The sequence below is a fragment of the Ctenopharyngodon idella genome, chromosome 10, assembly GCF_019924925.1.
Source record: "Ctenopharyngodon idella isolate HZGC_01 chromosome 10, HZGC01, whole genome shotgun sequence".
In the NCBI taxonomy this organism is placed as follows: domain Eukaryota; kingdom Metazoa; phylum Chordata; class Actinopteri; order Cypriniformes; family Xenocyprididae; genus Ctenopharyngodon; species Ctenopharyngodon idella.
Window position 1 is genome coordinate 30,772,969 of NC_067229.1, and position 16,568 is coordinate 30,789,536.

The following is a 16,568-nucleotide window of genomic DNA, read 5'->3' on the forward strand; positions in this document are numbered from 1 at the left end:
TTCCTGATTGAATCAAAAGCTTGGCTTGGTGTTTCCTGAGAAGAATATAGCGCTGTTTAGAGTTATACAGTGATGATGTTGCAACATCCATCTATATAAGTTAGTTGAGTTGTGGAAGTTGCACATTGTTGTTTAGTGACTAGTAGATGGCATGGGTGGTGTCTGAATGCTTTAGTAATATGAGAAGAAAATATTTGACTTTGTGTGACTCATTCACTTCACTAGCCTTACTTAACTTTCGGGGGAACGAGTGTGGCATGCTGCCTTAAGGTGCAGAGCATGGCTGCTCTGGGGTCACAACCGGCTGTGTGTACCTAGCAGTGCAGCGGCTTGGCTGCGTCCTCCGAAGCTGCGGCTGAAGGAGCTATGCCTACTTGCGTACGAGGCTGGCCGGCTGGGCAACCAGGGTAGCAGGAAGGCAGGTAAGTCACAGGGCCGACGTTCCTCCAAAACAAAGGCCACCTCAAACCACTTCCTCTGGAATAGGGCGAAGTCCTCCAAAGCTGCGGCAGACCATACATTGGCTCCAGCTGGGGGCAGCTGAGTTGTAGGGGCTGCAGGGAATAAAGGTCTGTTTTCATGGAGGGTAGAAGCACCAGGGTACAGTCATGCTATCAATGGGATTTGCAGACAGTGATGCTCACATGATCTGCCACCTGAAAAAAAAAAAATCACTGGAGGCTGCAGTGTCACTGTGCTGTTGTTTTTTAGTAGGTGTTCCTACTCTGCCTCAGAATCCAGCGGTATCAGATGGCAGATCACTGCGGGTCACTGTCTTGTGTCCCCAGAAATCACCACTTCTCATTGAAAATGAATGACATTAGTCGCTTTGCAAATCTCCGTCAATGTGAATGTTCCTTGATACAGATGGATAACAATCTACAACTCTACAGCAGCTAGGCAACCCCTAGCGAAGCAATCTTGACAGTCAAGTTGTTTCTTACCCTTCTCGCTGTCTTTGTCCACAATCCGGTAGAAGTAGAAGCCATAGACAAAGGTTCGCATGGCATCACCGGAGGCATGAGTAATTAGACCTTCATCCAACATTTTCTATAGGAGCGTCAGGAAGATAGTCAAGTTTTTAAATGCAAACACAGACTGCTGTGACTTCTGCAATGTTCTCAGTTTTACCTGCATGATTTCTACTGCAATGCCCTGTGTGGCAACATTCTCCACAGTGCTCACCAGCCAATGTACAACCTCAGCACTGACAAAGCAGTTGGGAGGCAGGCCTCTCTGCTCTGGCAAAAGCTGCACTCCAGTGCTGCAAACACAGGAAGTCAATTTAGATCACACATGGGTGACATAATAGAAGACTAATAAATAATTAAGGATTCAAAGACTCTCACGTGGGATGCTTAATGGCTTCCAGTATCTCCATTAGTGTGGAAGATGAGGAAAGACTCAAACTACTGGACCCTGACTGCCCCCTGCAATGCAACACGAAAGTGGCACATTCTGAGTAGAATATATGGGAAACCATGTTCTGATTGTTAGAATAAAGTGAGGTGTTCTCTTACCCAGTCTCTGAACCTGTGCCTGGGGTTGAGTCTCCTGTGGCCTGGGATGTAGCAGATGTTCTCTCACCTGGTTGGTTGCCTCCTTTGTCTGACAACCCACCCTCAATGGGATTTGCTGGAACCTGTTCAGTTGGCAGCTGAGAAATCCATTGGGAATGTATCAGATAAAGTGTAGAAATGCAGTGTGCCTTCACTCCTGTGTTTCCTGCACATGAACTAGCACATCTGATGTCATCTATCTTCATGCAAACAAGTACAAAACAGAACTAAACAAGACTGACAAAGATGCAAAATTATGAGAAATCTTCAAGCTATCTGCATTCAGTGACTGGCAGGAATGCATCTTTGTGGTACTCTAGTATCAGATAAAACATCCCATGACAGACTGTATGAAGCATATTGCACAGTACAATGCCAAAAGCTGGCTAAAACCACCAGCTGAATGAAATCTGAATGACTGAATGACTGGCTGATATACAATTCACAAAAGTACGTTTTTGTCAGTCTGGCAGGATATAAAGCGGTACTGACAAGGTACCAGGTTTCTACCAATTTCTTTGTTTTTGTCTTTATAACTTATTTTCAAAGACCACTATAATATTATTTGAATTATTTACCACTTTATTGCATGCTTTTCTATTGCCATGGTATCATAAATTTTAGTTTTACCTGCTGCTAAATATCATGTTAAAAAAAAATAAAAAAAATCAAACTGTGATAAGTGCTTTACATGTTGGTCAGATAGCCCTTTCCCATCTGCTCCTGGCCAGAATTAGCTGCAATGTGGAACAGTTACTGTATGCCGCTAGACAAAAATCTGGCTATGTGAGATTAGCAGTATTCTAAATGAGCACAAGTTGTGAAGTGAGATTGAATGCAAAGTGCACATGCATTTTTCCACTGGCCAACCGGAGTGGTTCAGTCTACAGCAGAACTCATAGAGGTTAAGATGTTAAATAAGGTAAATCTAATTAATCTAATATTTCTTTTGAATTTTATGAGTGTGATGATGAGTATACATAGACAAACAGGAATGACTCTTCATTATCACTATAAAAACACCAGAAAGAAACACCAACCTTCACATTTTTAATGCCAGTGAGAGGTTGGACAAGTACACAGGCATGCACACATGGTTTATATGCACACACGTGCGTTGCAAGAGACAGACAGCTTTCACAGAGCAGGCAGGGGGTAGTGACTGACCTGAGAGTGACAGATGTAGGAGGAACGTGGACTACGAATAAAGTCCAAAATGAAGGCAGCATCCTGTCAGCATATTAGGAGGAAAACACCAGAAAGAGAGAAAATAACCCCCAGAGATCAGAGCAAGAACAAGGCAGTAATGGAAGAGGAAGAGGCAACGAAAGAGCAGGAAAACATAAACCCACTGCAAATAATGTCTAAGATTCAATACCGAGTCAACAGGAAGACATAAAGAACTAAATGAGGTAAGGCTGTCAATTGATTAAAAATGTTGTACTGAATTAATTACAATATATGCAACTATTAATTAAAAGACATTACATTATTGTGGCAATTTATAATAGTTGTATTTTATACCAAAATTTTTATTCTGCTTCAAATACTGTGATCAGTCTTCAAACCAAGCAGACAAAGGCGAAAATAAGACAAAAATAAATAAATTAAAAATGATGAAAGAGCAAGCGATACATATAGTACAAATACAATAGGTCTTTACCCCACTCAAAAGCACAAGCATACATACACAAAGCCAGAAACTAGTCCGTTCGGTGGTCTGCCTTGGGCTCTCACCTTACGGGGGCTATCGACATAGGTGGTTGTCAAGGCAACGCTGGCAGCTTCACTGAAAGGTCCACATGGTTTCCCACCATGCTGAGCAGCAAGCTGCTGCTCTTCTAAACTCCTGCAGATCAAAGACATCTCACCAGCATTAGAAAAATCTCTGGCATTTTATAAAACCTTTACCATAAGTGGTACTAGATAAAACTTCAAATCTCATTGTTTCTGGCACACACAAACACTTGTTTCTCATTGATTTTGCACCACGTTAATTTATTTCCTTTGGTTTGCAGAAATCTGCCTGCACAACTCACTTCTGTGTCTGATCCAGCTCCAGAAGTGCAGAGAGGGCAGAGGTGCCCTTTTTGCCCACAGGGGGTGCTATAGGCTCTGGGTTGTAGGATGAGAGGGCCCCTGTCACCTGCAGGCCTTTAATAGTAGCTCCTTTCTATAATAAACATAAGAATTGTTCATTTATTTCCCAGATGGTGGTTTTATCCCTTTAATAAGTCATTTGGGCTTATCCTGTAGCTGTGCACTCACACGGATAATTCGATCAGATCGATGACGCCGACGAATCCTGTTTAGGCCTTCCAAAAAGCGGATAAATCCGTCCAAAAGAGACCAGTCCCCAGTGCCAGAGAAGCCATCTCGCCCTGCCCCCGTTCCCTCCCCATACACGTCCCAGTGACCCTCACTATCCGCCATTCGCCTGGCTCCACCCGCTGGCAGCAGCAAGAAGCGTGTGCGCCAGAATTTCAGAGAGTCAATAAGACTGTAGAAGAGAGGAATGGGATCTTGTGGGGATCTACATACATAGGTTTTGTGTCAGAGTCGTGATGCTAGTAAAGCCACTTGCCTGAAGTCCTCTGAGCCAGCAGAACAGATGTACTGGTCCAAGTAGTTCCATTTGTACTCCTCCAGCCGCTCGTGGCTGAACTCAACCCAGAATGGCAGGAAGTTGGCGTCTGCATGTGGAGGGCACAGATTGTAGCTGTACTGAATCTGTGTGGATTCATAAGGATACCTAAAGACAAAGAAAAACACACTTGTAGGCATATCTAGAAGAAGAAATTACATGAACTGAATCTGAATTACTAAAAGTGTCAACTGACTTTGGGAGGTAGCGGGTGACGGTAATGATCTTATCTTTAAGGCAGACTTTATGAAAGGTTCTGCCCATACTGAGCCAGTAAAGACTCTCTTCATCCTCTGGTTTACGCCGAGACACCAGCCCTGAAAAGCAGACCTTCAAATCTCTCACCTGAATTAGACTGGAGAATGATTTATGACAGGAAGACAAGTCTATTTTTCATAAACCAACTAGTATGCAGAGCTGAGAGGTGTCCAACAGTGGATGTACCTCTGGAATAAAGTGGGCTGCTGCTGAGAGGCGGGGCTATAGCAGGCTGTGGCTTCCTGTTTGGCTGTACAATGATCTGGTAGCCTTGCATCAGTCGTTGACAGATGAACTCTTCAAATACCTGATGGGCTGTCATCACTGGAGACTCATCGTCACGTCTACATAAGATGGAGAAGCACATCAATTTTGGACTGAGATATTCAATATACATCAAATCTACAGTAGGGTTCAAAAGTCTAAGAATCCTTGAGAATGTTGCATTTTTCTAACTTAATACAATTTTTCATTACAAATAACACTGTTAAATATGATTGTGGCGAGGGCGGCGTGGTAAAGCGGTGTCTGCACTGGAAGAGCGAGTGCGATGATGATTAACACCTGTCTCTAATTCCAGTAACTGGCAGAGAGATGGAATAAAAGTGGCCCGCAGACCTGGGACAAGGAGAGAGTTGATGGACGTGCTTTGTGGATACAGTTGTGTTATTTTATGATTTTGTTATTGAAGTGCACAGGAGCGCTATTTCCGTTTTTAGAGAGAACTTGAATAAAGAGAATATGAAACTCGCTGACCTGTCTTCTTCATCCTTTTTAATCTTTGAACCAGTTTACAGTGGTGCCTGAAACCCGGGACAAACCATGGCATGCCGCCATGCAGCCAGCACAATAAACGGCACTTGCGGAGATGGTCAAGTCACTCACCAATCTCCACCAGACGAAACACCATGCCCTCATGGACCTCAGACTGAAGCAGGAGGATCGCATTTGTCTGTTGGCCCAGGGACAGGAGGAGGACCGGCTGGTCATCCGGAGCTTGCAGAGGACCATCTGGTGGCATGCCCAGGGGTCAGCGAGCCCCTTCCGGCTGTTTCTCTCTCCAGCCTTTCTCCCTCTTTTTCTTTCTCTTCCCCTGTGTCTTAACCTGTCCACATTCCGTTTGCTGAGCAACGCGCCCCCTTGACAGCCACAGCAGGGAAGATTTTTCCCCAGGTTCCAGACCTGGAATGCGTGGGGGAGTGTCGGATAGCACCAGCACCGCCGTGTTTCCTTTATCCCTCCCTTCTCTAAATCGGTCGCTTGGCCAACTTTCTGCAGCCGGGGTGGCGGGGAGGCCTGGGCTGGTCGAACCTGGGTAATTTCCAGGACAGGTGTCCAGTTATGAAGGTGGGGACATAACAGACCGCCTCAGAGGAAACAAGAATGAGGGCGGAGCTAATGCCACCTTAAGTTGGATGACATTCCTCTCAAGCAGTCTCGTGATGAAACGCTCAAACATGCGTTTTATAGGATCCGCATCATCAACTCCAGCTCCAGCCTGATCAGCCGCTTTCCTATCCCTATCTTGCCATAATAAGGGACAGTTTGCATTGGGTGGCCCAAGACGCCCAGACAAAAGAAGACGCATCCTAATTATTAGTTCCAAAAAGCTGTCAGGAATCCCTGTTCCAGGCGGCTCATTGTAATCTGATGGCAAGACACTTAGGGGGTGAAAAAACACGGCCCCATTTTTTTGTTCGGGCATTCACGAGAACGTCTGCTGGTAGTGTGTGGCTTGTTGTGAATGCCAGTTGGCGAACCCACTGGCCTTTCCAAAAGCACCATTATGCCCTTTGCCTTTTGTAGAGGTCCCCTTCGAAAGAATTGGCATGGACCTCATTGGGCCATTAGAACATTCAGCAAGTGGACGTCGTTTTTCATTAGTTCTGGTGGATTATGCAACATGATATCTGTAAGCGGTGCCGTTACGCACCATCTCTGCAAAAAGTGTGGCGGATGCGCTGTTTCGTATTATCTCCCGAGTGGGAATCCCGAAAGACATTCTCACTAAATAAGGCATGGTGTTTGTGTCATGCACATTAAGCGAATTATACAGACCTTTGGACATTATATCGATTCACACCAGTGTTTATCACCCACAAACAGTAGAACTGGTAGAACGATTTAATCGCACATTAAAATCAATGGTCCATAAATTTGTATGGGAAGTAGGGGTAGAACGACAGATTTTTTTAAGTCAACGTCTACTAGTCGCTGATTACGTCATTAATGAACAAATAAGCCTGACCCTGACTCAAATGTAGGTCGCCTTGTGCACAGCTATGGCATATGACACAGTGCTGCCCACAAGGCTATTGCTCCCACATAACAGCTTATTTTTATCACTTCTTTTGTCTATGGGTCGTTATATTTCTCACAGATTTCTGCTCATTCTAAATCAGACACAGATAAAGTAGCACAGTAAATATTACATTTATATGAATGCATTAGTGAAAGAGTTATTGCGTGTGAATTAATTCTACCTAGCAGTGTCTCTTTACTAATAGTGGGTAACTGTGGGTTTTAGTTACTAATTGCGCTTTTCCACTGCGTGGTACTACTCGGCCTGCTTTACTTTGTTTGTTTTTCCACTGCAGTTAGTACCCCTTCAAAGTAGGTAGGATTATATAGACTGATCATTATAGTTGCATTAGTTTAGAATGGCAATTAACTTACGTGTACAATAAGCTGTTTAAAACATGCATTCACCCGATCAATATTGATCATCCAGATGGTATAATCAAACATATCTTGTGGAGCACTCTCTGAGTATGCATTTACTTGTCATTCACTGTTGGATACGGAGTGTAAACGTGGACTTCTTATCCTGTTGCGCCCTCTATAGGCCATGATCAGCGACTAGTTGAAGTCAAGCTTAAAGCATCACGGCAGAGCATTAAAGTCGATTAGTTGGTGCAATCCCTAAAGGGAAGATGCCAAAAATTGTCATAAATGTCTTGAGCCCCTATTCTTCGTGGTGCAGGAGGTCCCACAAGCCTCCACTGGGTTCTACCCCCATTCGAGATTCTCAATAGATGGCAGCCCCATGGGGTGCTTGACATCATTAAAGAGGCTTGGGAGGAGGGGCCTTCAAACAGCAGTAGCGAAATTCAGCATGTCCTGGACCTCAGAGTAAAACTCCACGCATTGGGGCGGCTCTTCATGGAGAATTTGTTCCAGGCGCAGGACACACAAAGTCAGCTGTACAACAGGGGTAGACGGCAACGTCAATTTTCAACAGGAGTGAAAGTGCTTGTGTTGCTTCCAACATCCAGCTCTAAATTACTCGCAAAGTGGCAAGGACCCTTCGCGGTCAAGCATCGAGTAGGGGATCTTTGGAGATACCGAGGAGGACATTGGTTGAACTAGCGACAGCGGTTTCGGCAGAGGATGATCTTGGGCCAGAAGCAGCTGTCCCAGTCAATCCGCACGCTCTGGTCTCGGTGGGAGACCACCTCTCACCAGCGCAGCTCACCGCTGTAACCAAATTGCAAGCAGATTTTGCAGATAATTTCTCCCTGCCCGGTCACACGGACCGCGTACAGCACCACGGGTTGACAAGCTGCTTTATTGGTTAGGTTCAGCTCGCTATTGGGCATATGTAAATACGGTATCTGGGCTTCCATTTGGGACATAGGCAGGTGCGTCCCAAAATTATTTCCATCAACTCTCTTCTTGTCCCAGGTCTGCGAGCCACTTTTATTCCGTCTCTCCAGCAGTTACTGGAATTAGAGACAGGTGTTAATCATCATGCACTTGACCCACACATAGCCTGCCCACGTCCTAAGACGAAAAAGGAGATGAGACAGTTCCTGGGCTGGCGGGATATTATATAAGGTTTGTGCCTAATTATTCTGAGCTTACCAGCCATCTGACTAATCTCACTAAAAAGGAAGCTCCAGATCCGTTCCAGTGGTCGGAGCTGTGCCAACAGGCTGTAACCACAGTAAAGGCTGCTTTGTGCGGCAGGCCACTCTTACAATCTCCTAATTTTGATCTCCCCTTTTTATTGCAGGCAGACGCATTGGACAGGGGGCTGAGGGCTGTCCTGTCCCAGGTGGTCGGCGAAAAGGAACGACTGGTGCTGAATCTAAGTTGTAAGCTCTCCAACAGAGAGACTAGATACAGCACCATGGAAAAGGAATGTTTAGCCATCCGTTGGGCCATTCTCACCCTCCGTTATTACCTCCTGAGAAGGGAGTTCACCCTCTGTTCACACCACACCCCCTTCCATTGGCTCCACCGTATGAAGGATACTAACACACGGGTCACCCATTGGTATCTGGCTTTACAGCCTTTAAATTCAAGGTGGTCCATAGACCGGGGACAGAGACGGCTGTGGCCGACTTCCTCTCTATGAATGGGGGGCGACCGGAGGGCTCCCTGGCCTGAGAAGAGCGGTAGGGGTATATGGTGAGGGGGGCACGGTGAAGTGGTGTCTGCACAGGGAGAGCAAGTTAGGAGACGAGCGGTAATGTGTGGGTCAAGTGCATGATGACTAAAAGAGACAGAGAAACTCGCTGACCTGTCTTCTTCATCCTTTTTAAATCTGTGAACCAGTTTACAATGATTATTTAAAAATCTGAAATAATGGGAACGCATGACTTTAACCAAAGCATATCGGCTGATAACCGATATAGTGCTGATATATATTGTACATCCCTTAAAATATCATTGAAAATAATATTAAAGACATAATGTTTTAACCTATACCACCCAACTAATGTGTTGTACCTGTCCAGGTCAGTGTGTGGCAGCAGGTCATAGCAGCCCTCTGTGTAGTCATTCTGTAGGGTTTGGCGGTCGGGAAAGTAATCGGTCGTGAGGGGGAGGCAGGCAGGAGTGGTGAGGGACTTCCAGTCCACCCCGACCGTGCAGCAAAAACTAGGCACTGTTGGAGGGGCAGATAGCAGCAGGACTTCAGGGGCACCCCCACCACACACACAAACACACAGAGCGGCCCACACACACCACATGGACACAACAGACCACATCCAAAGCACATTCACACATATGGCCAGATTGAAAATTAACAGAGATTAAGAGGCAGAAGAAGAGAGGGTGAACCATTTCAGGCAGACAGACACATACCAACACGCAGAACAACAAGGATAAAGAGAGACAGAGAAAGTGGGAAAAGAAAAAGGAGTGTGTTACCATTATTGTCGTAATTGAACTGAAATTACAGTGACTACTACGTGCAAAATTAACATGCAATAAAGGCACTGTGAGCATTGTGACATCACTGATGAGTAATAAGTGTGAATGGCCATCTGTACATACACACAATTGGCAGAAAAGACGACCAGTATTGTAGTCTTCAGGCAAGGCATGCGTGAGAATCTGAGCGCAGCAGTGTCATTCTACATACTTGTGATTGGTGATTTTTTTGAGGGTTACAAAGCTTGTGAGCTGGAGAGAATTGAAGTTTGATACTTGATTAGACGGAAAGGGGAATTTAGGAAATAGAGGAATCCCCAGGAAAGGGGACGGATGGTACAGAGAGAAAGCCAGAAATCCCAGACAAATCTGAGGTGGAATTCACTAAGAATGAATTGCGGCCACCTGTATTGATGTTTAATTATTGTTTTAGCACCTGTGCATTACAAATGTTTAATTGTTATTTGTGAATATCACTAGCCGATTAATATGCTAGCTTAGCCTACATCCTTTACATCCTATTTGAACAAATGTTAAAACACCTTTTTTTGAATATCATTAGCCGATTAGTGTTCTAGCTTAGCTTACAATCTTTACACCCTAATCGAACAAACGTTCAATTCTTATTTGTGACTATCAATAGGCGATTAACATAGCGTAACTAGACACCTCGTTCATGAACTTATGAATTAGGGTCTCACTCATAACACAAAAAGACCTACTGGCATAATGATGTAACCTGCAGAAAAAGTCACTAAACAAATCAGTAAATAGATTCTGAAGATTGGAGTCAATGAAATGAATCAAAATTGCAACCAGAAGTCTTTGCAGTGCAAAGGCACCTTAAGATGACTACAGTCGATGCAAGAAAGAACAGACCAATCACAATTCAGTAAACAATTGTGTTGGTGAATCTGTTCTTAATTGAGATTTTAAAAAAATTCTAAACAATAATGGTATTGGACTGCGCGTGGGGTGTGAATAAGATTCAGGCAATATTGAACGCTAAAGTGGCACAACTATTCAGTGAATTCCCCCAGAGGTTGTGGACCAGGACCACCTTTTTCACTCATCAAAACTTCCACCCATAAACAACACAGCCACTCAGCTCCACTGATTTGATACACCACACTGGCTTGAGATAACCAAACAACCTTATACAAAGATAAAGAACAGCGATTCCCTCATAGACAAACCCAATTTTAAGTTCCTAAGAGTGAACCCAGACTTAAATACCTTAAATCACTCCACCATAGATCCCAAATTTCCTGTCAAAACCCCTCCCATTCGAAATATGAATGAGTTTATGTGATTGCAGCTAACAAATATATATTTCTGAGGGTATATACATTACACAGCATAAATGAGTACACCCCCTCTGAACAAATACAAAAGATGTATTTTCTTAATGATCACTAATACAATTCATGGAAAGATGGCAAAATTGAAATGTATTAAACATATACTTAATAAAAGCAGAGAAATATATGTCATTAATATCTGTAAAATAAGCAAATTAGCCAATTTTTTTTTAAATTAAGGATTGCAGAAATGAGTACACCCTAGATTTAATTCAACAAATGTATAATATTCTAGGGCTTAGTATGTCCTCCATAATTTTAAGTATACTGCTCTGACCCTTCTTGGCACAGAGTGTACAAGTTCATGACAAATTGTCACATCTGTCCTGTATAACTCCTGGGTGATGACCTCCTTAAATGCCCTGCACTTTAATGGGTAGTGTTGCTCAACTCGCCTCTACAGAATCCCTCATAGGTGCTCAAGAGTGTTAAGATTGGGTTAAACAAAAGATCCACAGAAGGTTTTTCACCTTGAGAGAATGCATATTGTCATTGTCATGTTGAAAAAAAATGCCCAACAATGCAGAGAATGAGGAGAGGGTAGCATCTTCGGTTTCAAGTTTTTGTATTACATCACACAGTGGTGTGTGAATTCATGACAGCATTGATAAAGCAAAACTCCCCCACACCTTCAGCACTCATACATCCCTATACAGGTGCTGGTCATATAATTAGAATATCATCAAAAAGTTCATTTTTTTATTATAAATTATTTTTAAAAATGAAACTTTCATATATTCTAGATTCCCTACATGTAAAGTAAAACATTTCAAAAGTTTTTTTTTTAAATTTTGATGATTAGAGCGTACAGCTCATAAAAGTCCAAAATCCAGTATTTCAAAATATTAGAATATTTCCTAAGATCAATCAAAAAATGGATTTGCAAAACAGAAAAGTTAAAGTTCTTTAAAGTATGTTCTTTTGTGCACTCAATACTTGATCGGCAGGACATATTACAGCAAAAGACTTGCTCCTAGCACAAATTACTGCATCAGTGAAGTGTGGAATGGAAGTGATCAGCCTGTGGCACTGCTGAGGCACTATTGAGCCTTCAGATCATCTGTATATTGTTGGATCGACTGTTTCTCATCTTTCTCTTGAAAATATCCCATAGATTCAGGTCAGGCATATTGGCTGGCCAATAAAGCACAGTAATATCATGGTCAGCAAACCACTTGGAAGTGGTTTTTGCACTGTGGGCAGGTGCTAAAGTCCTGCTGGAAAAGGAAATCAGCATCTCCATAAAGCTTGTCAGCAGATAGAAGCATAAAGTGCTCCAAAATCTCCTGGAAGATGGCTGCATTGACTTTGCACTTGATAAAACACAATGGACCAACACCAGCAGACGTCACGCCCCCCCCAAATCATTATTGACTTCAGAAACTTCACACTAGACTTCAAGCAGCTTGGATTCTGTGACTCTCCAGTCTTCCTTCAGACTCTGGGACCATGATTTCAACATGAAATGCAAAATTTACTTTTATCTGAAAAGAGGACTTTCGACCACTGTTCACTGTCCAGTTCTTTTTCTCCTTAGCCCAGGTAAGATGCTTCTGACGTTGTCTCTGGTTCAGAAGTGGCTTGGTAGTCCTTTTCCTGAAGATGTCTGAGTGTGGTGACTCTTGATGCGCTGACTCCGGCTTCATTCTACTCAATGTGAAGCTCTCCCAAGTGTTTGAATCGGCTTTACTTGACAGTATTCTCAAGCTTGCGGTCATCCCTGTTGCTTGTGCACCTTTGCCTACCCAATTTCTTCCTTCCAGTCAACTTTGCATTTAATATGCTTTGATACATCACTCTGTAAACAGCCACCCCATTCAGTAATGACCTTCTGTGACTTACTCTCTTTGTGGAGGGTGTCAATGATTGTCTCCTGGACCATTGCCAAGTCAGCAGTCTTCCCCATTAGTGTGGTTTCAAAGAACAAAAGATACCCGGAATTTATACTGTAGGGATTGTCATTTAATGAAACTCAAATGTAAATATTCTAATATTTTGAGATACTGGATTTTGGACTTTCATTAGCTGTACGCTCTAATCAACAAATTTAAAAAAAAAAAAACTTTTGAAATGTTTTACTTTACATGTAGGGAATCTAGAATATATGAAAGTTTCATTTTTTAAAATAATTTACAATAAAAAAATGAACTTTTTCACGATATTCTAATTATATGACCAGCACCTGTATAAGAGCTTTACTACCACTCAACTTCACTGTGGGAACCAGGCACTTCTCACTGTACTCCTCCTCTAGCAACACTATAACATTTTGGATGCTGTTAGATCCAAAATGGTTGACTTGGTCTCAGGTGACCAGAGTATGGATTCCCAGAAGTCTATATTTTGTAAATATGAGTCTTAGAAAAGGCTAATTGACTTTATCACTCATCACAAAATGAAAGCTTCAAATGAAGGCCTGATTATTTCAGGGGCCTTGTCACAATTCCATTGTTTTTGAATTTCTGTTACTTTTGCTTTATTCACACTTAAAACAATGATTTGGTAATCACTGTCCTCTGTCATACTAAGAAATAAGTCTCCTGACAGTTCTTTCCCAAGTGGTTCCATTGTTGTCAGCATTAAGTCTGAGAATGATTCTGAGAATATTACACTTTTAACTGTCAAGAAATTACTTCTTTTTAAATGTTTTGGTTCAACATTCTTACCTGTTGATCAAAAATTGCCTTAAACTTACACCAGAAAAAAATTATTTAGTAACTTTCAGGAGGGTGTACTCACTTTAGCAACACAACATTTTATTACTTTGACAAAAAAATCTTATTTTCCTAAATAATTTAGACATCCTTCTTTGGTAATTGATCAAGCAGACTTGCTGGAACATTATATCTCTAAAGAACCCTAACATGTTTTCTAAGTAAAGAGTATTTGCTGAATTTGTCAAGTTTGCTGTGCACTGTATGTATGTATGTATATTATTTACACACACACACACACATATTATATATATATATATATATATATATATATATATATATATATAGAGAGAGAGAGAGAGAGAGTGAAAAAGTTAGGACACCCTATTGAATTCCATGGCTTTCTGTATCAGGACATAATAAAAAAATCATCTGGTCCTTGGCAGGTCTTAAATTTTGGAAAATAAAACCTCAGATGAACAACACCACATATATGTCACACACCGTGACATTATTTATTTAACAAAAAATGGAAAAGTCATGGGTGACAAACTAAGGACACCCTTACTGTTAACATAGGAACGAAGAGGGTAAGTAGCAGTCAGGCACTTCTAATCAAATGTCTTTGATTAACTGATCATCAGCAAGTGTGATCATTTCTAGAAAAGCAGAAGTTCTGGCAGTTTGCTGGTCTGGAGGCTTCAGGTGTGTGTTAACACAATGCCAAGGAGGAAAGACATCAGCAATGATCTTAGAGAAGCAATTGTTGCTGGCATCAATCTGGGAAGGGTTATACAGCCATTTCCAAACAATTTGAAGTCCATCATTCTACAGTGAGGAAGATTATTGACAAGTAGAAGACATTCAAAACAGACACCAATCTTCCCATGAGAAGACATCCCAGCAAATGACTGTGTAATGCTCAGAGAGATTGCAGACAACCCAAGAACTACATCTCAGACTATACAGGCCTCAGTTAACATGTTAAATGATAAAGTTCATGACAGTACAATTAGAAAAAGATGGGACAAGAATAGCATGTTTGGAAGGGTTGCCAGGAGAAATTCTCTTCTCTCTTAAAAAAAAAACATGGCAGCACGGTTTAGGTTTGCAAAGTTGCATCTAAACAAACCACAAGACTTTTGGAACAATGTCCTTTGGACAGACAAGACCAAAGTGGAGATGTTTGGCCATAATGCAGTGCCAAATTTGGTGAAAACCAAACACAGCATATCAGCACAAATGCCTCAAACCAAAAGTCAAGCATGCTGGTGGAGGGGTGATGATTTTGGGCTTGTTTTGTAGCCACAGGTCCTGGGCATCTCACAGTCATTGAGTCAACCATGAACTCCTCTGTATATCAAAGTATTCTAGAGTCAAATATACGACCATCCGCCTGACAGCTAAAGCTTGGCCGTAACTGGGTCATGCATCAGGACAATGATCTGAAAATCACCAGCAAATCTACAACAGAATGGCTGAAAAAGAAAAGAATAAACGTGTTGCAATGTCCCAGTCAAGTCCAAACCTCATCCCGCTGTGGCTCATCAAGCTGTGGCGAGAGCTGTGCATAGACAATTGCCCACAAACCTCAATAAACTGGAGCAACATTGTAAAGAAGAATGGGCCAAAATTCCTCCAGAATGATGTGAGAGACTAATAAAGTCATACAGAAAATGATTACTTCAAGTTTTTGCAGCTAAAAGTGGATCTATAAGAAATTGAATCATGTCCTTAGTTTGTCACCTATGGCTTTTCCATCTTGGCCTCTTTTTTTGTTAAATAAACAATGACACAGTGTGATATGTCATGTGTTCTTGTTCATCTGGGGTTTTATTTTCCAATTTTTAAAACCTGCCAAGGACCAGATTATTTTTATTATGTCCTGATACTGGAGATGTGATGGGTTTTTGAGTCTCTTCACTGATGGGAAAGAACTCACTCGGATCTAGAATGCTGGAATAATCCTCAAAAGAACCACGGTTCACTGGTGTTCCTACAAAAGCAAGAGCAGTAACAACAATATGAACTCAACCTCTGGTTTTTACAGAGAACATCCAAGTCATTTGATGATTCATTCCAGACAATGTAATAAAAGAAATGTGGGGGGGGGGGATGACAGTGGCCCCAAAAAAGCATTTGGTAGTCATACCTACAAATGTATGAATGTTACGTAGGGGTGGAAATCATAAGGATTTCTGATTCCTCAAACAAGTCTGGGTTATCAATGGTGCATTAAGAAATGTAATTCTTAAAGGCACAGTATGTAAGTTTTGCAGCTAAAGATTGTCTAGTGAAAACAATAACTAAGGGGTAGCTTAATGATGCCGTGTATGAACGTGGAATCATAAGAGTTGTCACCTTCACCTCCACAGCCGATGAAAAGCAATCCGACAGGACTCGGGCAGAAATCATGTTCATGGATAAGCTAATGTATTAAAATTTTATTAACTTTACTGTGGTATGAAGCAGGGTGGGTCCGAGAGCCTGGAACATTTAACACTGTTGTTTTTATTATGCTTATATGCCACAGTCAGTTTATGTCAGTTTATGTTTATTTTACAATTAAAGTTATACTTAACATCCGCCTCCTTCTTCCCTAACTTTTTTTTACAGTTAAGTTAAATACAGTTACTTTATTTCATTCTAACGAAACAGCTACAAGTGCTGAATTACTACTCATACAGGTCACTTTATTTAACAATTAAATTTGTGGGGTAACGCAGCGCTGTTTTGCTAGGTCAGTGGTTCCCAAACTTTTTAGAGTGGAGTACCCCCTGAGGCATTTACCATCCTTCTGTGTACCCCCTCTCTTCCACTTAGATTGTACATTTTCCATTAAGTGACAATATTTGCCCCCTAAATTGACTTTCTAGTGCATTTTTTATCTTTATGAATACCTTTACAACATTAGCAACGTTTTAAATAAAAA

General features: G+C 41.9%; 1 protein-coding gene across 6 annotated transcripts in view; it reads right to left on the reverse strand.

Moving 5' to 3' along the window:
* Positions 1-16,568, reverse strand: part of depdc5 (DEP domain containing 5, GATOR1 subcomplex subunit) — a 32,387-nt gene that overhangs the window by 3,434 nt on the left and 12,385 nt on the right. For 2 of the 6 annotated variants that reach the window (XM_051909111.1, XM_051909117.1), the window contains exons 24-37: positions 15,579-15,632; positions 9,196-9,379; positions 4,648-4,805; positions 4,400-4,520; positions 4,144-4,311; positions 3,828-4,059; positions 3,599-3,732; positions 3,297-3,408; positions 2,727-2,789; positions 1,521-1,657; positions 1,350-1,430; positions 1,132-1,264; positions 945-1,050; positions 315-554 (exon numbers count right to left, since the gene is read on the reverse strand). In XM_051909111.1, coding sequence (XP_051765071.1) covers positions 315-554; positions 945-1,050; positions 1,132-1,264; positions 1,350-1,430; positions 1,521-1,657; positions 2,727-2,789; positions 3,297-3,408; positions 3,599-3,732; positions 3,828-4,059; positions 4,144-4,311; positions 4,400-4,520; positions 4,648-4,805; positions 9,196-9,379; positions 15,579-15,632 — 1,923 coding nt within the window. The remainder of the gene's footprint in view (positions 1-314; positions 555-944; positions 1,051-1,131; positions 1,265-1,349; positions 1,431-1,520; positions 1,658-2,726; positions 2,790-3,296; positions 3,409-3,598; positions 3,733-3,827; positions 4,060-4,143; positions 4,312-4,399; positions 4,521-4,647; positions 4,806-9,195; positions 9,380-15,578; positions 15,633-16,568) is intronic. The other 4 variants (XM_051909115.1, XM_051909112.1, XM_051909114.1 and 1 more) reach the window with 4 other exon arrangements.